Source organism: Gekko japonicus, unplaced genomic scaffold (assembly GCF_001447785.1).
Source record: "Gekko japonicus isolate JY-2015 unplaced genomic scaffold, Gekko_japonicus_V1.1 scaffold371, whole genome shotgun sequence".
NCBI lineage: Eukaryota > Metazoa > Chordata > Lepidosauria > Squamata > Gekkonidae > Gekko > Gekko japonicus.
In genome coordinates, this window is record NW_015171514.1 from 1,077,307 (window position 1) to 1,100,589 (window position 23,283).

General features: G+C 41.9%; 2 protein-coding genes across 2 annotated transcripts in view; both read left to right on the top strand.

Annotated features, from left to right (window-relative positions):
* The window catches only part of C1QTNF9 (C1q and tumor necrosis factor related protein 9), a 7,262-nt gene extending 5,240 nt beyond the window's left edge, over window positions 1-2,022 (top strand). The window contains exon 3 of the mRNA XM_015419375.1: window positions 1,135-2,022. Within this exon, the coding sequence (XP_015274861.1) occupies window positions 1,135-1,946 (812 nt within the window). The 3' untranslated portion in view covers window positions 1,947-2,022. The remainder of the gene's footprint in view (window positions 1-1,134) is intronic.
* Window positions 2,023-6,806: 4,784 nt separating this feature from the next.
* MIPEP (mitochondrial intermediate peptidase) overlaps window positions 6,807-23,283 on the top strand; it is a 67,317-nt gene continuing 50,840 nt past the window's right edge. Inside the window, exons 1-9 of the mRNA XM_015419365.1 lie at window positions 6,807-7,062; window positions 9,408-9,581; window positions 10,373-10,488; window positions 12,435-12,555; window positions 13,060-13,242; window positions 15,076-15,232; window positions 16,136-16,184; window positions 16,834-16,894; window positions 18,293-18,345. Coding sequence (XP_015274851.1) covers window positions 6,892-7,062; window positions 9,408-9,581; window positions 10,373-10,488; window positions 12,435-12,555; window positions 13,060-13,242; window positions 15,076-15,232; window positions 16,136-16,184; window positions 16,834-16,894; window positions 18,293-18,345 — 1,085 coding nt within the window. The 5' untranslated portion in view covers window positions 6,807-6,891. The remainder of the gene's footprint in view (window positions 7,063-9,407; window positions 9,582-10,372; window positions 10,489-12,434; window positions 12,556-13,059; window positions 13,243-15,075; window positions 15,233-16,135; window positions 16,185-16,833; window positions 16,895-18,292; window positions 18,346-23,283) is intronic.

Here is a 23,283-nt window from a genome sequence, read left to right on the forward strand (position 1 = left end):
TGTGGCCTAACAGGCTAACGAATTTCTGCTGTTGGGTGTGGCCTATTATGCTAATGAGTTCCTGCTGGGCTTTTTCTACAAAAAAGCCCTGCTCCTTTGTAATATGTACATTGTACAAGTTGGGGACCTGAGAAGAATCCATGGGCAGGTGGAGAGGAATAAACCATTTGGATCTATTGCCCCTGGACCTAAATTTTCCATTTCAGAAAGTACAAGTTCTCAGAAGCCTGAGCAGACCATCTCCCTCATCTCCATCTTCTTCCCATCTCTAGACTCTCAGCTGCTGTTGACGTTCTGAGGATAAGCAGCAGCCTGACTTTTTTTGTAGAAAAAGCCCAGCAGGAACTCATTAGCATAATAGGCCACACCCAACAGTAGAAACGTATTAGCATATTAGGCCACACCCCTGATAGCACATCACATTAACATATTAGGTCACACCCCCATGTTTGCTTCTTATTTTGTTTACCTTGTTGTCAAAACCCAGGGCTTTTTTTGTAGCAGGAACCCTTTGCATGTTAGGCCAGACACCCCAGTGTAGCCAATCCTAATGAGTTTCTGCTGTTGGGTGTGGCCTATTATGTTAATGAGTTCCTGCTGGGTGTGGCGAACTTGGGAGCCAGCCGGAACTCCATTCCTGTGTGTTCCTGCCCAAAAATAGCCCTGAGCAGCAGCCTGAATTCTCGGGCTGTGTCTTTGGGTGGAAGTTAGTTTTGTTTGTTTTTTTAATGAACAAAGTAATATTTTTTCCTGCACGCCTAAGGAATCCCCTCACTATGCAGAAACTCCTACCTAGTTTGTTGGTGGCCCTATTTTTCTGGTTTCCACAGCCCCATTTCCAACCTCAGGGATCATATCTTCTTTTGGTCTGTGCCAATCTGACTGGTGAGTTCCAGCGAGGTGTTGGAATATCACTTCCTCCCTCTGTCCCTTCTCTGGAGCACTGAAAAGTCTGAGACTCTTTCTGACTTTTGACTGTTCTTGTGACCACATTTGCTCACTAGCTACTATAAGAAGAACAAAGTTTGAGTCTATAAGAAGAGCGATGACCCTTTCCTTTTATCTTCCAGCAATGAATTACCAAATAATCTGGGATTTAAAAATAGTTACTTGGTTTTTTTCTCCTTCATTTAGGAGCCGATGGCAGAGTTGAAGAGAAGGGGAGCAAAGGGGACAAAGGGGAAAGAGGCTGGCCTGGGAAATTTGGACCCAAAGGAATTCCTGGACCTGTGGGTGATAAAGGTCAAAAGGGGGAGCTAGGATTGCAGGGACGAAAGGGGATAAAAGGTGACGTTGGTCCCATCGGCCCTCAAGGAATTAAAGGCGAAATTGGATTCCAAGGAGAGATTGGTCTGAGGGGTCCCATTGGACCCATCGGCCCTCCTGGTCCTAAGGGAGAAATTGGAGGGCCAGGCCCAAAAGGCAGTAAAGGAATTCAAGGTGAAAAGGGCTGGAAAGGGGACAGGGGAGAAAAGGGGGACCTTGGTGAGACCCCCATCATCCCAAGAAGTGCCTTCAGTGTTGGTCTCACTGTCGCCACCAAGCTTCCCCCTTGCAACATTCCCATCAGGTTTGACAAAGTGATGTATAACGGCTTGAATCATTATGACATGGCCACCGGGAAATTTACCTGCGTGGTCGCTGGTGTCTATTATTTCACCTACCACATCACTGTCTATTCAAGGAATGTTAGAGTCGCTCTGATTAAAAATGGAATCAAGGTGCTCCACACTGTAGACAGATACCAGGGGGCTGAAGACCAGGCCTCAGGAGGAACTGTCTTGGAGCTGCAGCAAGGTGATCAGGTGTGGCTGCAAGCCCACGGAGGGGAGACTTACAATGGGTTGTATGCAGACCCAGACGATGACACAACCTTCACTGGCTTCCTTTTGTTTAGTACTACTTCTACAGAGATGCTTGAACCTATCCCCCTCTTTAGCACGTGAGCCTGTGCTACGACCTGAGGTCATTTTCATATATCCTGTTGCTTAATTCTCACTAGTGGCAGTATCAGGATCAGTACGGAAGCAAACTTCACAGTAGCATGTTCACAACTCCCTGACAGTCACAATGCAATATCTGTGCATTATCCTGTTTGTGTTATTCCCAGCATTTGTTTTGCTATTTTTTCATGAATAAAATTGAAACTGAAGCCAGCTATCCTATCACTATTTACACAAATTTCTGCCTGTCGTAAGCATTTTCTAACACAAGAGCCAGGAATTTTTCTCACCCTAGGATACTTATTGAACAGACTGAATATACCTAGGGTTGCCAACCGCCAGCAGGGAGCCCAAAGTTCTCCTGGAATTAGGACTGATTTCCGGACGACTGAGATCAGTTCCCTTGGAGAAAATGAGAGTCTTCAACAGCTGACTCTGTGTCATCGTGTCCCTGATGAGCTCCCTCGCCTCCCAGACTTGGCCCTCCCCAGGTACTATCCCCGATCTCCAGGAATTTCCCAAGCCAGAGTTGGCAACCCCCAGAATTAGGGTTGCCAAATGGGGCGGGGAATCCCCCGCTTTGGAGGCCCGATTTCCACCGCGGCGGAATCAGGCCCCGGCGGGAACTCCGCCCCCGAAGCTGCGTTACCAGAGGTGACGCAGCCACGTCGCTCACGTTGGGGGCCACGCCCCCAACGTGAGCACGTAGCACGTCACTCCATCAAGAGCACGCGTCCATCAAGAACTCCCGGACCCCAGCGAGGCTCCCCCGCTCCGAGGGGTGAGTCGATTTGGCAACCCTACCCAGAATACCCTTCCAATCTAGGCATGGCTTCAGTCACAGAATCCACTTTTATATATCTAAGCACAAGTATGACTGAAAACTGCACCATTTGTTGGTCTGTTTGCTAGTGGTCAGAGCAGCACTTGGGTTCATCCTATCTTCCGGCATCCAATATGAACCTAACAGCTGGCCGGGTGACCTAACTGTTAGGTATTCCACTTTGTAGAGAACAGTAGTGGCCGCAGTGGTAGTTCTGCAGGGTGCACACAAAGGGTGGAAAGTTAAGGATGGCTTTTGAAGCTAGAGGTGCCTTTCGATCCGCTATTAATCATTAATCTTGACAGTAGCGTTTGGCCATGGTCTAACACACTTGCTGGAACATGGGGCCTATCTCTCTTACAGCCTGATCGTAAACATGTTTACTTGCAAGTGTCCCACTGAGTTCAATCAGATTTACTACATAATAAGGCGACTTAGATTTATAACTCTAGTCTTCATTCTTATTAACAGGAGGCGACATGGAGAATTCTTTGTATCATTAATGATCTCGCAGCAGCAAGAGATGTTGCTGTAGCTTCACCACCCCACCTTGTTACTTGCCAGGTTCTGTCACTCGTGTCCTTCCCTGCTTGCTCTGGGGTAGGATACAAAACCCATTTGCTTCAGCAAGTGTGGGATGGGTGTGGACGGTAGAGCCTAGCCATTAATAACTAGGAAAGAGAAGAATGAAAGTTAAAGACAGGTTTCTGTATTGCAAATTGATAATACTAGTCTATATTCTTCCCTGAATGTAGAAAATGGGACTGTAATTCCATGTAGAAACTTTACCTTGAGAGAGTTAATTGCAAATGACATTGAACAAGAGGAAGAACTCTTGGTTATATGGCAATTAAATGAATAATGTGCCGTCAAGTCGCAGCTGACTTACAGTGACCACATCCACAGGGTGTCCAAGACAAAGAGATGGGCAAAGATGGTTTGCCATGTCCTTCCACTGCATAGCATCCCTTGGCCTTCCTTGGTGGTCTTCCATCCAAGTACTTAACGTGGCCATCCCTGTTTAGCTTCCAAGTTCTGATGAGCTTGGGCTAAACTGGTCTATTTGGGCTGCTACATAGAGCAATTATAGACAGACAATAAATGTATCATTATGGTTTATGGTTGTGAGGTCCAGACTCTGAGTGCTTCCGTATCTTTAGGAGTTCACAGAGGCAAACATTTCACCATTAATAAAATGCCATAATGACAGCAGAAATCACACCGAGGCTGTGGTCACACACACTAAATAATCCACTTTCAATACACTTTCATTGCACTTTCCAACTGGATTTTACTGTGTGAAATGGCAAAATCCAATTGGAAAGTGCATTGAAACTGGATTGGAAGTGGATTATTTAGTGTGTGTGATTTTCCCTTCAGTATAGCTTTTAATGCTACAGCAGTCAAGAGGCCAGCACAGTTGTGTATTCAGGAACCTGTATGCACAGTTCCTGTGAAATCAAGAGTACAAAGGCTTTCAGGACTGGGATCCAGGTCAGTATACCTCTCAATAAATTAACTGGGATTTTTTGTTGATCCTTCCAAAATCTGGGATGAAATCATCATCCATGTTTAATGAATCCTGCACAGTAAAACACAACTGGATTTAAACTAAAAGGCCATCTGTTTTCATTCACATTGGAAAATTTTAAGTAACAGGTACAAAAACAAGTACAGATTAGCTGTATGTCAGAATTAACAGGTGCAAAGCAAATCCTGCAGTTGAAATATCAACTTCCATCTCACATAGCATCTCTTGAAAGCTGTTCATTTTTTAAATGTGTCATCTTTAATATCTATGATTCTACAATCCTATGAAGAAAAAAGTGATCACAAATAAATTCTTCTTGCTAATTGTTTGCTGATTGACATACAATAAAACAGCATTTAAATATCAGGAAAGGAGGAAGCAAAGGAAGCATTATGACATATTCTCATTCATTTTCTAATTTGCGTTAATGCTATGATGTAAAGAAGAAATCCAACATGGTCTAATTGCTCCTAATGTTCAAAGGTACTGAAAATCTGCAGCAGAAGATTAAAGCTGATGAGTGGGTTTTTCAAATGCTAATGGAGACAGGGCAGAAACAAGTAAAGACACAAGAAGGTTAATTTATTTAGTAGGTTGATGGACCTGGGTACTACAATCAAGTTGTGCTTAACAGTGCACCAGCTACTGGAACATGAAAGCAGCTCAGATTTAATTACTTCAGTTTAAAAAGGATATTTTTAATGTTCAAAATCAACTTTTCCTCTTTACTTTCTTACATAGTATACAAGATTTAAACTGTGAGAAATAAAATTTCCTTGGTAAAGTGCATTGGAAAAAAACTAGTAATTTAAAAGGATTTCCTAACAGGTAAAATTATAGGTTCTGAACCACTTTAGATTGGTGCAAGGTATGTATGTAAACTATGGGGGTTTCATCTTACAGTCACACTCTTCTGTTCAGGTTAATAAAACTACATAGTGTGGCAAATGTGGTTAATTTTTTGTCAGCATTCTCTTAACACCAGTACTGGGGTCATTTAATGAAATGGATCCATAGCAGAAACATGAGACAAAATAAATTATTCTTTTCACACTCGTGTTTTTTACTCAATTTGCTTCCATGCAAATGCCATGCCACGTTGTGACAGTGGCACCTGACTTTAAGAGGGGTTAAGAACCAATTAATGGAAGGTTTCCAACTTGCTGTGTTGGAAGAAATATGCCACTCTAAATGACAGCTGCAATAGGGCAGAGAGAGCGATTCATTTTGTGTTTTTCTTGGCCACTGTAGGAAATAGACAGCAGTATCCCACTTACGGTGGAGAAAGTCCCTCTACCCTAAGGGGCCTTCCTCCAACTTGTGGTTCTTCCCTTGAAGGAAGGCTTCCAACTTTAGTTTAGTGGAGCAGTAGGTTACAAATCAGGACCGCGGTGGCTCAGAGGTTAAGATGCTGAGCTGCACACCGGAAGGTCTGTAGTTCGGCAGTTTGAGACCCTTGCGCCGCGTGACAGAGTGCGTTTAAGTCATGCCGGCACACGACCACGGAAATGTCTTCAGACAACGCTGGCTCTTCGGCTTGGAAACGGAGATGAGTACCACCCCCTAGATTCGGATTCCACCAGCTTTCAAGCAAGAGAAACCTTTAGGTTACAAAGCAGGGAGTTCAACCAGATGAACCTCCTGTTTCATATTCTTTGGGACAGCAGAACAAAACAGTTGCTGCTCACTGAATTTTTAATGTTAACTATGGCATCAAATGTAATGTGAGACCTACTTTGGAGTGGTGGGAGGGAACCATCTTGATAAAAACTTAAAATAATACTGTAGTCCTAATATACACTTATTTGGGAATAAATCCCAGTGACCTCTGTGAAGTTTCTTATTTTTGATTAAACTGGGCTGCAGTGACAGTTTATGTATCAGAAATATCACTTTTACTGCTTCCCTAAATTCAAAACACAAAACCAATAAGACCAACAAATGTAATTTAAATAACAGTAATAGAATTTTCGTCTTCCTACAAAAAATTACACGGTTTCTTTCTTTTTCTTTTGCTTTGAACCAATACGGATATCGACAACCTCTGTCCCTTTAGACAGTAAATTTGTACAGAGATGCTCCCCCCCCCCCCCCGCTTTTGTTTTTTCTGCGAGGTCCATGACCGGACAATCATTGGTGAGTGAAATCAAAAATTAACTGTTTGTTTGTGGTTTGTTTGTTTTTTGTTTTTTTAAAGACCCATCACTGCAGTTTCTGAGACTCCTCATAATAGCCTGCGTAGACAAGTAGACAACGTGACAAAGAAACAGCGACCAGGCGTCCTCCTGGATCGTGAAAGCCAAACCAGTTCCTCCTCATTCAGAGACTCCCTTTAAATGACTCCGAGGCGAGCCCCTTTCGTCGCGCGCGGCCCAGCGCCGGGAGCCACACGAAGGAGGGGAGGAGGCGGGAGAAGCGGGCTCGGCTGAGGCTCCTCCTCCCGGCTGGTCGCGGCGTCAGAGTTCACGCGGCCTGAACCCGGAAGCGGCGAGGCAGCGGCGGGCGATTCGCCGGTCCTTGCGTAGCTGCGCTTTCGCCGGCGGCAGAGCCCTGCGGGGGGTTGTGGAGCACCGCTAAGCGGCGCCGCCTCCGCCATGCTGGCCGGCTGGAGGGGGGTGGCGCGGACCGCCGTGAGCGGCCTGGGCTGGGCCAGCGGCTGCGGCGCCAAGCGATGGGTCAGCACCACCAGCTGGTCCCCGGTGGGCGCTGCCTTCAATGCCCGGCACCAGCCGCAGCACCACCGGTGGGAGCTGGGGAGGAAAACGGTGAGAAAGGCCGTCGAGGTTCACTTCCATTTGGAGCCTGTTCCCCTCGCGGGAGCTCGCGTTGGAAAAAAAGTGCCGTCGGCGGACTGACCGGGGAGCCCAAGCTGAACCTCCTCAGCGGGACGCGGTCACGGGGCGCCTTTCCCTCGCCGCTGAAGTCATAAAGGGCCCGCACGTATCTGGGGTTAGGGCAGAGCTCTAACTAGCTAATTTTGCATGGAGGCAAGAATATAAGATTGCACCCGCTATACTTTCGTGGTGGTAAAGGTAAAGGTTCCCTTGCTCGAAAGCCAGTCGAGTCCGACTCTAGGGTTGCGGTGCTCATCTCCGTTTCAAAGCCGAAGAGCCAGCGCTGTCCGAAGACGTTTCCGTGGTCATGTGGCCGGCATGACTAAACACCAAGGCGCAAGGAACGCTGTTACCTTCCCACCGAAGTGGTACCTATTTATCTACTTGCAATGTCTTGCTTTCCAACTGCTAGGTTGGCAGGAGCTGGAACTAGAGACGGGAGCTCACTCCGTCATGCGGCACCCGGGTCTCGAACTGCTGAGCTACTGACCTTCCACAGCCTGCAGTTCAGCGTCTTAACCACTTGAGCCACCGCAACTCCTTTGTGGTAGTACTTTTGGTTAAAAAGTAAATGCATAAATAATAAGAGTAATAATAACACAACGTTTATTTTACCTATATACTTTTTCTGTGCCCCCCCAGAGCATTGTGCCTCACTTGCCTTGCCCTTGTTACAGATCTGGGTTAGGGCTTCCATGACAGAATAATTCTTGATCTGAATAAGGTTGCCACCTTCCACTGGGGGTGAGGTTCCTGTGCTTTTATGTGCCTGTCTGTTGCAGTTATACCCAGCCTTTCTTCCATCCTGGAATTCAAGACAGTTTACATTAGGAGTCCCAGGTCTCCAATCTAGAGCCAGGAACTGACCAGACCTGTTCTATGGTGTGGCCTCCAGTCATTTATCCCCTTTTGAGACTATTTCATCTTGAGAATAATTCCCATAGTGAATACTTTGTCATATAGTCATTAAAGATATCCAGGTCTAACCATCAAGAACCTAAGAAGAGCCCTGACGGATCAGACCAGTGGTCCATCTAGTCCAGCATCCTGTCTCACACAGTGGCTAACCAGTTCCTCTGGATGGCCAGCAACAGGGAATACAGGCCAAGGCCCTCTCCTGATTTTGCCTCTATGCTCTGGGATTCTGAGGATTAGTGCCTCTGAATGTGGAGGTTCCCCTCAGCCACCACGGCTAAGTAGCCATTGATAGACTTATTCTCCATAAAGCTATCTGATCCTCTTTTAAAGCTGTTTATTCCTGTGGCCATCACTACATCCTCTGGCAGCAAATTCCACATTTCACTCACTCTCTGTGTAAATGGTTTATAAAAGAAATAAATAGAAGTATCTAAGTCATACATAAGTCGAGTACCAGATCTGGTTCAAGGTTTTGGTACTGACCTTTAAGACCCTAAATGGTTTGGGACCAGCATATCTATGGGACCGCCTCTCCCGGTACACCCCCTCATGGAGATAAGAACCTTCTAGAGATCACTGGCCCAAAGGATATCCAGCTGTCCTCAAGCAGAGCCAGGGCTTTGTCAGCCCTGATGTCAGCCTGGTGGAACTCTCTGCCTAATGACACCAGGGCCCTGTGGGACCTAGTGCAATTTTGCAGGGCCTGTAAGAGAACACAACCCCGGCCCCCCCGCTCCCCCCCCCCCCCCCACTCTGGGCAAGGATTTATAACGCTCAAATGCCATCTGATTAGAGTTCATTAGTGCTGTTTTATTGTTTTAAATTTTTAACTTGCTGGTCCCAAACCATTATTTATTGCATCGACTGGAATGTATTTATAAATTGTTGTTAACTGCCCTGAGCCCCACGTGGGGGGAAAGAAAGAAAGAATATTCTTTTGCCCACCCTGAACCTACTGCCCGTCTGTTTCATTAGATTATTTATGTACTTATACCCTGCATTTTTCCTCATTGGGGACCTAGCAACTTACAGCATTGTTCTCCCTTTCTCCATTTTATCCTTACAATAACAACTCTTATGTAGTTATCCCTATTGAAACATATTGCCACCTCACTGAAATAGTCCTCAAATCTGCAACTGAAATGAACACAACATAGCTGTCTTTCGGTTGGCAGCATTGTAACTGAAATTGTTAGCCTCTTTAAGAAGTTTGCATGTTTGTATAAGTGACTTGCAAGACTGTATAAATGTAAAAATCAGGTTTACAATCTGGAGGCTGTGAAAAAGACAAACAAAATGTAAAGGATGTCTTCTTTCTTATTTTGGACCTATTGTCTCTTTTCTCTCTTTTTTAAAAGGGTCTGTTTGGTGTTCCAGAGTTGAGTTGTCCAGAGGGATTTCAAGAAGCTCAAGAAAAATCATTGCAAGAAACAGAACGACTAGTAAAGAAAGCATGTGCTGCTCCTCCTGGGCCAGAGATAGTAATGATCTTTGATCAGCTCTCAGATTCCTTGTGTAGAGTTGCTGATCTAGTAAGACATCTTTTATCATTTTGAAATTACCTTTTATCAGTAGGATTTTCTTCCATGGTTAGGATTAAAATTCCCATTTGGTTTTCCGCGGTGTGGGGAGGGTAAGAAACTCTGTTATTGTTTTAATGCTCGCACTATAGATTACTTTCATTCTGGGTTCTGGTCATTTTGACGAAAGCTTGAGGCCCATGTAAGAATAAACTAGGAGTCAAAAGTTCTTCGTTTAATTTGTGTAATGTCCTAATTCCTAACATTGTTTGAAAGAAACTATCTGATTTTTCCAGTGAGTGTGTGTATATGTGGTAAAATAAACACATGTGGGAGATACATAATGGTAAACATGTAGTCCAGCAGTCTAACCACTGTACAGCACTGACAGAAGGAAGAACTGCTTAAATTGAAGGAAGGCTCCTTAGGCTGAAACAACTTCCTCCAACCTAAGGTAGTATACATGCCAGTGTATAAAGAAAGGGTCAAGAACCGATCCTTAGGAGATCCCAATAAAAAGAGGAAAAGTAGAGGAAAACTTCTGCATAGACTGTGGTTCCGTGAAAAGTTAAGATGGTTTTCTGGGAGTATCTACCGGTCAATAATGTTATAATAGTTTTACTTTTGGATCAATCTTTTTTTGTGAACATAATAATTAATAAAGAATTACTATTTAAAAGAAAGAAAGAAATTTATATGACTGTGTAGGTCTCTGAGAACTAATGTAGAATTTTAGACTTCCATGTAAATGCCAAACCAACATTTTCTTGTCATTGTTGATCTTTCTTTTTCTACTACATCAGGCTGACTTTGTGAAAATTGCTCATCCTAATCTTGCTTTCAGAGAAGCTGCAGAAGATGCCTGCAGAAACATTGGCACTATGGTAGAAAAGTATGTTTTATTTATTGTGTCACTTTAGTACTGATTTAACTGTAGCATTCCACAGACAGCAAGCTTAATAGCAACAAAAACTACCGTAATGAGTACAGCATGTTGTCTATTGAATGCTGCAGCATGCATTCTGCAATCTTTGTGGAAACAGGAAGATGCCTTTTTCTGTATTATGGATTATGGCAAAAACAATTAGTTTATACTAAGGGAATTCTGATATCCTAATTATAAATACGTTTACTTCAATGTGTGTTTAATTTAATTCTATGGCATTTTCATAGCTACCATTCAAAATAAAATTGAACAGTATTTTTTTTGCCCTGGGCAAAAACAGATCGTAGAACTTTGTAAAAAAATGTCACCAGTATACGTTTGGTAGAATATGAAAGTAATTTTGTTCAAAGTTCAGAACAAGTGAGCATTAGTATTCTTTATGTGGGCAGACTGTGGTGGGCAGACAGCGGTTGTAAAAAGCATAATCCAAGCTAGCAAGCTTTAACTACTGCACTGTGCAGTTTGCATAAACCATTCATCTTAAAAAGCTACATCAGCACCTCGTCTTTTGGACACCAGCAAAGTGAAACTTGCAGAACAGCCCATTGACCCCTCCCCCTTCGGGAAGGGAAGCCCCCTCAGAAACAGTGCGGGAGACAAACGTGGGGTCTGCCGTAGGAGGAGAGAATTTATTTATTAATTCCATTTATACCCCTTGGCAGAAGTTGCCTTTCCTTCCTCCACAAATTGTAGTTTGCTGTGCCCATGAAACACCCCCTTTGGCTCCAATCCATTGGCAGCAAGTATTTGCTGTTTTAAATTGCTATTCTCACGTATTTTGTGTTGGTTATGGCTATATTAGCATTTGGTAGTGTTTTAAATAGTGATTTTTTTGGGGGGGGAATATCCAGATACCAGGTACGTATTATTAATTTTAGCACAGTGACAATAATCCTCATAGTACTGTGAGATGTTGGCCATTCTTGTCAGCATTACCTCATTACAATAGAGTTTGAAAATGTTGTGAAACTAACTTCAGATATGTTATATCTGTGAGCCCTCATGCAGTCTTTCAGTTCGGGTGAATACTTTCACAGTAATTGGATAGCCTGTTCTTTCACGTGCCATTGCATGTCATGAGAGTTTAACTGTCCTGTGTCAGATTGCTCCTTTGATAGATATCCCCATCATGAAGTCTTAGTACTTGTTTCATCTCTGGAATTAAAGGGACCTTAGTGGAACTCCTTCTTTTGGTTGTTTTAATTGCCCTGATGATGGATCCAATGTACTACTTTTTCTCTTCAGTAGCACCAGGCAGTCATTTCTCTAAGCAAATTAGACAATATCAACCCCTGAGTCCTATATTCACCCTTTTTTGCCTGCAATCTGTACTTGGAGCCAAACTGATATTTTCCAACAGCAGAATATTATACCTCTGTTTGGGAAACATTGATTAACCCCTAGAGGTAGTCAGTGTCAGAGCTAGAAACATGATTTCTTAATGGGAACTGACATTCTCATGATTCTTGAATATAACTGAATATTGCGTATTATAAAATGGTATTGTTCTATCATCTGGCATTTCGGAATGAGTGATGTGCGATATTTGTTATGCATATGTAGTAGTTATCTTTAGATTAGTGTGCAATCAATTGACACAGTTAAGCTCCACTGAACTGACTGTCATTTTCGAGTAGACGTGTGTAGGATCAAGCTGTAAAGTGAGCTGCTACCAAACTTAGCAATATGAATCTGCTGCTTTTCATTATGCACATTAACAATCTAAACGTAATACTTCTGTTGGAAGAAGAGCCACAGAAGTTAGAGGATGGCTACTTACACTTTGCTTAATGGTGTGGTGGGATACAGGCCACTATATTGTTCTATCCAGTCAGTGGAAATAAGACTGGTGGTTCCAAATGCATTAGCAATTGCATAGTTTGCCGGCAAAATGTAACCTGTCTTTAAATGGGACAAAGTGGGACAAAACAACAGTGTAACAATTTTTTTCCCCTAATGGGATTTTATTCTTTTAGACGAGTGGCAGAACTTTTCCTGTTTGATTTTGAGATCAGTGGTATTCACTTGGATGAAGAAAAGGTAATTGTTTCCATTATAATGGAGAGATTATCTTTTAGTTGTGTGATAACATCTGTGGGCTGAGTGCTGTGAACTTTGAATTGAAGGATGCCACAGAATGGATCTGTCCCTTTTCTCCCATCACCTTGCAGTGTCCTCCACCCCTCCACCAAGGGAAATCAGAGGAAATCACCTCCTCCCTTCTGGTGTGAATTGTTCTGTCCGTGGAGCAAGTGCTTGAAGAGAAACAGAAAGGCAGTTTCCGCTGATTCCTTCTTTCTGCTGTAGCTGCCAGTGCCGCTGATCAGAGTTATACTTTATAGGTCCATTGACTTCAATTTAGAAGGTTGCAGTTCTGTTTAGGACTGCACTGTCAGTTTCACAGGAAGCTTTATGTATGGGAATATTCACAGTGATTGCCTGTACTGATTTATTGCTCCCATGACTTCCCCCCCAAGTATTTAGAAGTTTAAACTGTTTAGATCCAGAATAAATATATTTACCTTGTGTGCTTTCCATTTGCAGCGCAAGAAGGCAGTCAATCTCAATGTCAAAATCCTGGACTTATGTAATGAATTTCTCATGGGATCACACCTTCCAAATAGAATTGATAAACATGTCTTACCAGAACATATTCGTCATAACTTCACAGTTGAAGGCAACTACATCCAAATAGGTGGTCTCAATGCAGACAGTCCAGATGATCTGGTATGCGTACTTTAAGGATATTATAGCATCAAATATATTATGTGTGGGCATTATAATTGCTGAATCCTGTTGTCTGTTTTGAAAATGCTAGACTGATTTCTGTGATGTTCTACCTTCCATGTTATGGTGGGCAAATTAATTTGCTGCGGCAGCATGACCAGACGCCTTTATATTGTACATAATTTGGGATTGGTGTTTTTTTTTATAAAGATTTTTATTTTTCAAAAAGAATAAAAAGACAAAGAATAACATATACAATAAAGAAAAGACAGCAAGCAACAAGCCTGAAGTCTGTACTCATTACTTTCGCTTACATTTATCTAAATGGAATCTGTACTGTATACACATGTTACGTTTTTTAGTTTTCATGTTGAGAGTTTATAACCTATTTTTAAGATTTTTTAAGATAATCCTCCAACCATTTATAAACTCTTGCCCAGTTCTTTTCAAAGATTTCTTCTTGTTTTTCTTGTAATTGTAAAGTCAGTTTATCCATTCTTCCAATAACTTGTAGATTATTTCTTCTTTTGATGGGACTTCTTCCTTCTTCCAATATTTTGCATATAAAATTCTAGACATAGTTATTACATGTATGTATATGTGTATCTGGTTCTTAAATGTCTCTGGTATATAATTCGGGATTAGTTAGGCTCATACTAACAGCTCTAGACCTGGGTGTCTGAACTTGACTCTGCCTCAGTCATCTATAAACCAGCGGAGGGAGCTCTGTTTCTTAAGACTGAAACAAACATGTGAGCAGGGCAGTTCTCTCTCTCTCTCTCTCTTTTTATAAAAAAATTATTGTAGAAAACAAACACAACACAAACATACACACATAAACTGGGGGTTCTGTTACATCATTAAATTGTCTATTCAAGTACCTCATACAATATTTAATTATTTTCTGTGTTCCACCTTGTATTTTTGTATAAGTCTTTTGCATATGATTAAAAATAAAGTTCTTGTTTCCTTCTAGATTGCCCGTATGTAAAATAAAATAAAAATGAGCAGGGCAGTTCTCAACCCACCTTGTCCATGCATGGGTGGGTGGGGGGAGCTGTGTTGGGATAAGTGGCAGGCCCGAGGAAGCGTTTATGCCCCTTTCCCTTTTACTCTTGAAATTGGATCTTCATCCCTGCTGCATGATTTGGGACAGGCAAGGGCTTAAAGACATAGATGTGCTGCCGTGTGTAGTTTAGTCCTAAGAGCTGGAGATAGATGATTTTCATTTTCCATTACTGGCAGCAGCTTTCCAGCCCTTTGCCTGTCTTTGAACTTATCAGTCCCTTCCAGCTTCTAATCACCTGCCTCCCTGGGAACAGTCTGACAGCCCTTGCTAAGGCTGTAGGACCATTGCTTAGCAGCATAGAATCTCTGCCAGGCGCAGCCCAGCTCTGTAAAAGCATTCTGAGTAGGAGTATCCTGTGAATGAGCTGGATTTTCTGACTCAAGATTGCTATGATTCAGCATAGCTGTGGCAAAGACAGGTGTGATCCACGCATGCACTGATCCCTGAGCTCTGGAGGTGGGATGGTAGAGGCACTGTGCCCATTCTCTGGGGTCCCTTTGTGTGCATGGTGACCTCAGCATCTGATCTGAGAGGCTGCATCCTCCCCATCATTTGCAAATACTATATTAACATTGCATATATTGCCATGGAACTAATGATGATAAAATGGCGTGGGATTAAATGGAATAAAGAAAGAAGTAAATATTCTTAATTTACAATTTGGCAATACTGTATTGATTCTCTGTAACATAACTATTGTGTTGATAGTAGTGCCGTTTCACCTTGATGCTGATTCCTTGTTTTTCATTTGAATTTAATATTAGGTACGGGAAGTGGCGTACAAGGTTTTTCTGTTCCCAAACGCTCAGCAGTTGCACTGTTTAGAGGAACTGCTTACTAGCAGAAACCTTCTGGCCCAGTTGGTTGGCTATGACACCTTTGCTCACCGGGCTCTTCAGGGCACAATGGCCAAAACCCCAGGTAACATTATATGCATTTAAGGAAGAGAAGGCGGGACTTTGCAGACTGAGGAGCTAAATGTGTGCGGTGCAGATATGGTGCACATCACTAAAAACACACTTTTGCTCCAATAGATTATTTTGACTGCATCGATATGATACTTTATGCACTGTTAACAGTTAAGAAAGCCAGTGTGATATAGTGGGTCTAATCTCCTCTCTGCCCTGGAAGCTCTCCAGGTGATCTTGGGCTAGTCCCTCTCTGTGTGTAACTTTCCTCACAGGATAAAATGGAGGAGAGGAGAATGATGTTGTTGTAAGCTGCTTTGAATCTCTGTTGGGGTGTAAAGCAGGGTATAAATGTCTACTTTAAATATTTAGAGTAAATTACATCTAGATACTATTTATCTACATGGAAACAGGACTCAGTGAAATCATTATGTTGAAGTAATGTTCATTCATACCCCTGTTCATTGTTAATATGATTGCTCATGACTAGTTATTAAAAATTGTTCTTCTCAATTTACTGATTTTTTTTTAAGTCCCAGGAAACTGGCTAGTTTAGCAAGCATACTACTGCACTGCAGTCTAACTACTATGGTTCAGTTTTTTAAAAAAACCCTTGTTTTAAAAAATTCAGTCTCTGATCAGTTCTGGTTTATATGAGGTCTAAAATAACCTCTCATCAGTACCTCTCGCCAATATAGTCATAAGCATACATTAGTATTTTTATTTTGCTTGGTTATCAGAACAGATCATTATTACTTTCAGCCTTATTAGTTATAATTTAACTCCTGAGTTATGCTTCATTATTGAGTAGGTTAGCATATTTTAAGTGATGTTTGCTCCTGTTTATTATTTTTATTATTTCTTAAATATTCCATTCATCTAGTGAACCTATACCTTTTTTTCTTCTGTTTTTTAGAGAAAGTAATGCAATTTCTTGTAAAGCTTTCAGATAAATTATTCCAACGGTGAGTCCTTTTTCAGTTTATTAAAAAGGAAAACCTTGCTTTGAGATAAAAGTTTTAAATAATATGATATAAGAAAATACCTTTAGTTGTCAAGTTGAATTTTATGTCTTTGGGAGACAGTGGCTTGGATCCCAGGGAGAATCTTTGCAGATAGAAGGATACCTTCGCACACACTGATTCCCCCCCACACACACGTACACTGATGTGCAGACTGCTTACTCCTTTCCAGGTATTCCTGGGGATTTCTTTTTGCCCAAGAGTATCATTTGGGGGAGCATTTGAAGCCACAGTAGGTTGGCGGAAGTCAAGAACTGCACATAGAAATCCTTTCCATCAATGGAAATCTTGGGTGGATCTAAACCCATGAGAAGATATTACACATTTCTATCTATTACTAAAGCATAAAGAAGAGAATTTTACAAGTTGTCAGTTATTTTCCCATGATAGAAAGAGAGAATGGTTCCAAATAATTTCCCCGAATCGCTTATTCCCTAATGCGAAAGAGCATTAAAAATACAGTTCATTCTGGCACACTTGTTAGGATTCTTTTGAGTAAGTTTATGTTTGTGTAATAGCTTCTTAGAATTATATTCCATATTTATCAAACAGCTTTTTGATAAAGCTTAATGGTAAAATTACTGTTTTGTAGAACTCTAGATGATTTTGAAATGATGAACGGCATGAAAATGAAACTAAATCCTATGAAATCAGTAAGTTTAGTTTGTGCCTTTATTTTTCTCATCTTGAATTCTAATGTGAGGAAATAGGTGAAATAATGGAAACTATCTATTGATGTAATTTGGCTTCATTTTGCAGCAGTATTGGGTTTCAAAGCTCTTTTCTCAAAAGCAAAATAAGTGCTGAAAGGAAAGATATTGGTTTAACACAGTGATTTATGTAACAGGCTAAACCTAAGATGGAAAATGTAATGTGCTCTCTTGAGTATGTTAAACATTAGCTTCAATTAGTTTGTGCAGGCTTGAAAAGGCAGAGTTCAGATTTGAAAAAACTAATGTGTCTGGCTGGCTGGTTGCAGCGCTTTTGTTCACAAACCTTGGTTTTTCACATCATGGCATTGCTGCAAGGCTGTTTACCTAGCTTTGCCTCATGAAGCATGATTTGGAACTTCAAACACCCTTGACTAAAATGTTGTTTAAATAAGTACAAGTGATGGTCTTAGACTATATCATTTGTTTTCGTATAAATCGTAAGTTTTCCCTTCTCTGAAAGCTCAGGTCAAGTTACTGTAGTTTGAGACTGTCAGCGTCAGAATGGGCCATGGCATCTGTAGCTATCTGCATCGTGTTCCCAGGGTCCCCACAGTCAGTTGATAAAGCCGAGGTCCTGATCTGGAGCCAGAGCCTGAGATAGGCAGGAAGCTCTGCCGTGGCCGTGATCACGTCTTAGATCACAGAGAGCCAGATTTGTAATTCTCATACACCAAAAGAGCCACATGGCTATTTTATGCCCTGCTCCCCACCCCTATCTCACATAAATACTATAGAGCTATCATATATCTCTTTTAATCACCAGAGTAACTCTGAGCATGTAGGGTTGTCTCTCCCCACTGCTGTTGATTCTTAGCCAGTCCTTGTTATCTTGGGTGGGCGGGAACAAAACTCAGTTTAATCCTAAACCTGTAGTAGTGAGGAAATTATCCCAATTTTGAAAGAAATTACTCATTTCCTGGAACAGATGCCGTAGGGAACGGGGCTTAGAGGAGCCATAGGTTGCATGTCAAAGGAGGTTGTTTAAATCTGTCCTTTTTCAGGGGGCTTTTTCTTTGCCAGAAAACTGGATTTTAGCTGCTGTGTTTAACTGGATTATTATCTTTTTTTAAAACCACAGATTGTATTGCTGACAATTTGTTGGGTTTATATATATTGTGGATTTAATCACTGGGCTTTGCAGTAAACTTTAGCATGGGCCATGTAGTTGTATACACACACATGCACACACCCACACAGGAAGCTTCCATTTGTCAAGAGTATTCCTGCATACAACGAGTTAGTAGCATGATTTCTAAGGTGGCTATACATTATGCAGACACTGATGAAAGGCGTGTTTTGACTTGTTTCACTTGATTTCCGTTATTCCTGTATTTTCAGGAACTAATGCCTTGGGATCACCCATACTACAGTGGTGTCCTGCGTGCTGAGAGGTAGGTCTGCCGTTCCTTCGCATCCATGGAAGAAATCTTTGTCAAAAACCATGGAACCTCTAACTTTAAAAAAAAATGAAATATTAGGATAAAGTGCTTTGGCTCCCTAAGCAAAACATGTATGAATCATTCTGCTACCCGTGTGAAGTCACACATGGGTACTGCGCATGCGCAGGCTTGCTGTGGAGATGTTCTTTGAAACTCAAAAATGCCAGAGGGTGCTCCTTTCCCCTCCCCCATGTTGCTTTCCTGCCTTTTCCCAGCATGCTTAGGAGGGAGAGGAGCACCCTTCCCTCAGTTCCTCACTGCCGCCATTGGAGAGAATTAGCCTTACTCGTTATATTCAACGGAGATCACAGGAAGGTTGTGTGACTGCACAGGTGACCATTCGATGAACAAGAGTTACAGGTAGGCACAACCCTGTTCTCATCGCTGTGGTACCTGTGCATTCCCGCTTGGGAGATTAGCAAGCTGATCTGCTAAGTCGTGGAAGGTAGGTGTGAACTCTGAGTTGAGCAATGACTGAAGCTCCACTCTTCCAACTTCTGCATCTTTCATGGCATCAATATCCATGGGGTAATGTTCTACATCTCTGGAGGGACCCTGGTGACTCATAGCAGAACCCAATTGTACTCAAGTGGAATGAGCATTGAGCTGTAAAGGGCAGTCAACTTGCACAAGTTCATAGTATAAGTGAAGATGGTATCCTGTCCATCTAGGGATCAATTGTACATAAAGTCTTGGATCCTGAGCAGGAAAAGAGCAGGTTTGTGTTTTTCCTGAAGAGTTCAGACCTGTTGAAGTACAACAGCAGAATCCTGCAAGCATCGAGAATGTGGAGTGCTCATTCTTTGTTGTCTTGTGATTATGGAAACAGATACAGAGATTAATCCCCAAAGTGAGGAATTTTTGGTCCCACAGGACGTTCATTTACTCAAAAGGGCACTTTGGGCCACATTTTCTAAGACCTAGCCCTGAAATATACATTTTTCATGACTTACCTTCAAGTATCGACAGATCTGGTGTGCAGTATTTTTGCCTTGCCGGATATACACTCCTCAAAAAGAGTGTCCTGGGCCTAGCTCTGTAATACAAAGGCCTAGCTCTGTAATACAAATCTTCCAAGAGTTTTTTTCCCCAAGTATAGGCCAGTTTAATGTGAGGGTTTTAGCCTCACAAGATCATACAGTTCTTGAAAGTATGTCATGAGCCCTGTTTTTGAGGCCTAGCTCTGTAATATAACTTTTCTTTAAATATTGACCAGTTCTGGTCTTTTTAGGTTCATGTTTTGTTCTTTTCCTCACTGGAAAGGTCTTCAATAGAAGGAGCTTCATGAAAGTGTACCTCTCTCAGAGGTGGCAGAGAGAGAAGTGAGGGAAGGCTGCTCCTCCCCCACCTAAGCATGCTGGGAAAAGGTGGCAAAGCAGCATGGGGGAGGGGAAAGGAGCATCCTCTGGCATTTTATAGCTTCGAAAACCTCTCTGCGGCAGGCCTGCGCATGTGTAGAACCCATGTGTGACTGCACAGGTTACCACTCGATGAACAACAGTGCAACCCTGTTTTGCTTAGAAAATGACTGTGCTATAAAGGTTTGTGAATCTGCTGTATTTGATAGGGCGTTTTACATCTGCTTCTTACCATTCACTTTACTGATTATAGTTTGAGAAACTTGCTTCTGTACCAGCAGTGCCCTGAATGGAACTGTGTTGTCTTGCTTCTGTACCAGCAGTGCCCTGAATTGAACTGCCACTTCAGTGTGTTATAAAAATTTTGCAGTACAGTCCTAAATATATGTATACTGATTAGTAAATTGACTTACTTGCTTCCTTAGTATTTTTTCATCCTCCTTCTGTGTATAGAGTTGCTGTATTGTCACTAGTCTGAGTGAGAACATTGAGGGAATATTCCATTTCATTAGTGTATTTGGCCCTGGTATGGTTTAAAATTCCTTTTGTCAAGATTAAGACGGATTCCTAGATCCTGCTGGATTAGCCAAAAGCATAGCTGCTCATGGGGAGGCACTAATCTCTCCCCCCTTCTCCAGGCGGCTGAGAAGCCACTCTGGATCTTTACTTCATTTATTTAAAACATTTATCTCCTGCCCTGTCTTCTTGGGCTCAAGGCAGGATGGCCTTCTGAACTCAATGTAGCCAGGTTGGGGTTTTTTGGGGGGGCGGGGGGAGTTGTCACAGGAAGCTGCAGATGGCAAGGAGGAAACTAACATGGGCAGAAGTTCCTTCTGCTTGTATAGTAGGATCTCTGATTCCAAGCCTAAGAAGAATGAGGCCATTTCTGAAGTATAAACAGCAGGAGGAGCTCTTACATTAGTTTGCTGCCATTTATGGTAATGTTTTATACGGCTTTGTCGCATTTTCTTTTGGAAAAAATGAGCCACCTCTTAGATCTCCCACCAGACAGTAGCAATATAGTTTGTCTTTTACGCTTGGAATATATCATTACAAAGAGAGCTGTTTTGGCTGTGAAATGCATTTGTCAGCACAAAGGCAGACTAGCTTGGACGTTTCAGTTTGTATTTAATTGAGGTTGGATACAGAAGGTTGAAATGTGTTTGCTTAAAGTTTTTGTTGTTGTTATTAAAACTGACTAAGTATTTAGGGAAAAGAGTTTTGGCAATGCATAGATGATAGAATAGTGAATGCCAGAACATGCTCCAACCACAGACAAGTAAGAAACTGTTTAATTCATGTGTATATAATAACAGTCTGTCTAAATTTTAGTGTAGGAAAGAATACCTTTATATTAACTACATGGTGATGTTATTTCTCAACCACTACTGCTAAACCTGCTTAGTAGTTTAAGGCTGAATTCTCACGCACAAGTACTTGGAAGAAGCCCTGTTGAACTCACTGGGGCTTACATGCCCATAGAATTGCACATTATCTTTCTATTTTTTTCTCTTGTACGATAATTTATAGGGTATTTTTTTCCAGCTAAGGATGCAGTCCTGTGGTTTGGAGTAAGTTCCACTGAGTTCAGTGGAATTGCTTCCAAGGAAGAATGCAAACATAAACATTCAGGTTGCAAATAAGTTTTTTTTATCTGGCTGAGTAGATGATGCTTACCTTGGGCAATCAGCTTTTGGCTGCCAGAGAACTGTTTGAACTGTTAAAACACCGAAGAAACTCAAATAGTTGAAAATTGTTTTCCTTGGGATTTCAATTCAACCCCCCCAAAAAACCCCCGAAACTGTTACTAACAAAGGAAAGAATGTGAATTTATCATAATGTTGAGCAGGGAGAATTCTAGCAATAAGCTTTAAATCCTTCTCTCTTTCTTTGATTAACTGCCATGCTAATCTTACATTGCTGAAGAAGCCAGTATAGTTGAGTGGATAGGAGGCTGTATGTACAATAGGGAGGCTTGAGTTCAAATCTGAAACTTAATGGCAGTGCCATCCTTAGCAGAGTTGTATCCTTCTTATATCCATTAAGGTCAATAGGCTTAGAAGGTTGTAACTGTTTAGGACTGCAGTACAAGTCATTTTGGTTTTGTTACTATCATTTAGGCAAATGTAAAAGTCACTGTAAAGTTGTGTATGTTTGACAAATGGCTGGGATAATAAATGATTAATCATGTTTAGGACTCAGTTGTCAACTTCAGTGTAGCTTACTGGAAAGAATTTTCCTTGACTTGGAATAATCTACATTTTAAATGAATCAGTTGTTGGGCTTACTTTATTCCAGTGTTGGGCTTACTTTATTCCAGTGTTTTGGTTGTTTGAAACAAAAAAAAAATGCTCAAAAAAATCCCCAAACTTTGTTTTATTAGGGCTAATAACATTATATTTCGGTATTTCATTGACAGCACAGTTGTGTCTGCTTTCTCTTACGTGTTGTGGTTAAAATCAAGTAATGCAGCAAGAAATCTTGCCAAGTGAATAATTTGTAATCATTAAGAACATAAGAACATAAGAGACGCCAATGTTGGATCAGGCCAAAGGCCCATCCAGCCCAACACTCTGTATCACACAGTGGCCAGAAATACCAGTGCCATCAGGGGCCAGGACATTAGAAGCCCTCCCACTGTTGACCCACCCAATTACAATTTCAAACACTTGCACCTTACTGTCACAAGGTAAATGTAATCATATAGGGTCTGTTGGCCTATAAGTAAAATTTTGAATATTAGGGTCTGCAGTCATAAGAACATAAGAGAAGCCAATGTTGGATCAGGCCAGTGGCCCATCTAGTCCAACACTCGGTCACACAGTGGCCAAAAAATACCAGATGCCATCAGGAGGTCCACCAGTGGGGCCAGGACACTAGAAGCCCTCCCACTGTTGCCCCCCCCCCCCGCACCAAGAATACATCACTTGCCCCAGACTGAGAGTTCCTATCTATACCTTGTGGCTAACAGCCGCTGATGGATCTCTGCTCCATATGCTTACCTAATTCCCTCTTGAAGCTGTCCATGCTTGTAGCCGCCACCACCTCCTGTGGCAGTGAATTCCATGTGTTAATTACTCTTTGGGTGAAGAAGTACTTCCTTTTATCTGTTGTAACCTGACTGCTCAGCAATTTCATTGAGTGCCCATGAGTTCTTGTATTGTGAGAAAGGGAGAAAAGTACTTCTTCCTCTAACTGCTCTATCTCATGCATAATCTTATAAACCTCAATCATGTTACCCCTCAGCCATCGTTTCTCCAAGCTAAAGAGCTCCAAGCACTTCATAGGGAAAGTGTTCCAACCCCCTTATCATTCTAGTTGCCCTTTTCTGCACTTTTTCCAATACTATAATATCCTTTTTGAGATGTGTTGACCAGAACTGCACACAGTACTCCAAATGAGGTTGCACCATTGATTTACACAGGGGCATTATGATACTGGCTGATTTGTTTTCAATTCCTTTCCTAATAATCCCCATCATAGTGTTGGTCTTTTTTTTTTTTAAAAAAAGATTTTTTATTGCATTTTCTTT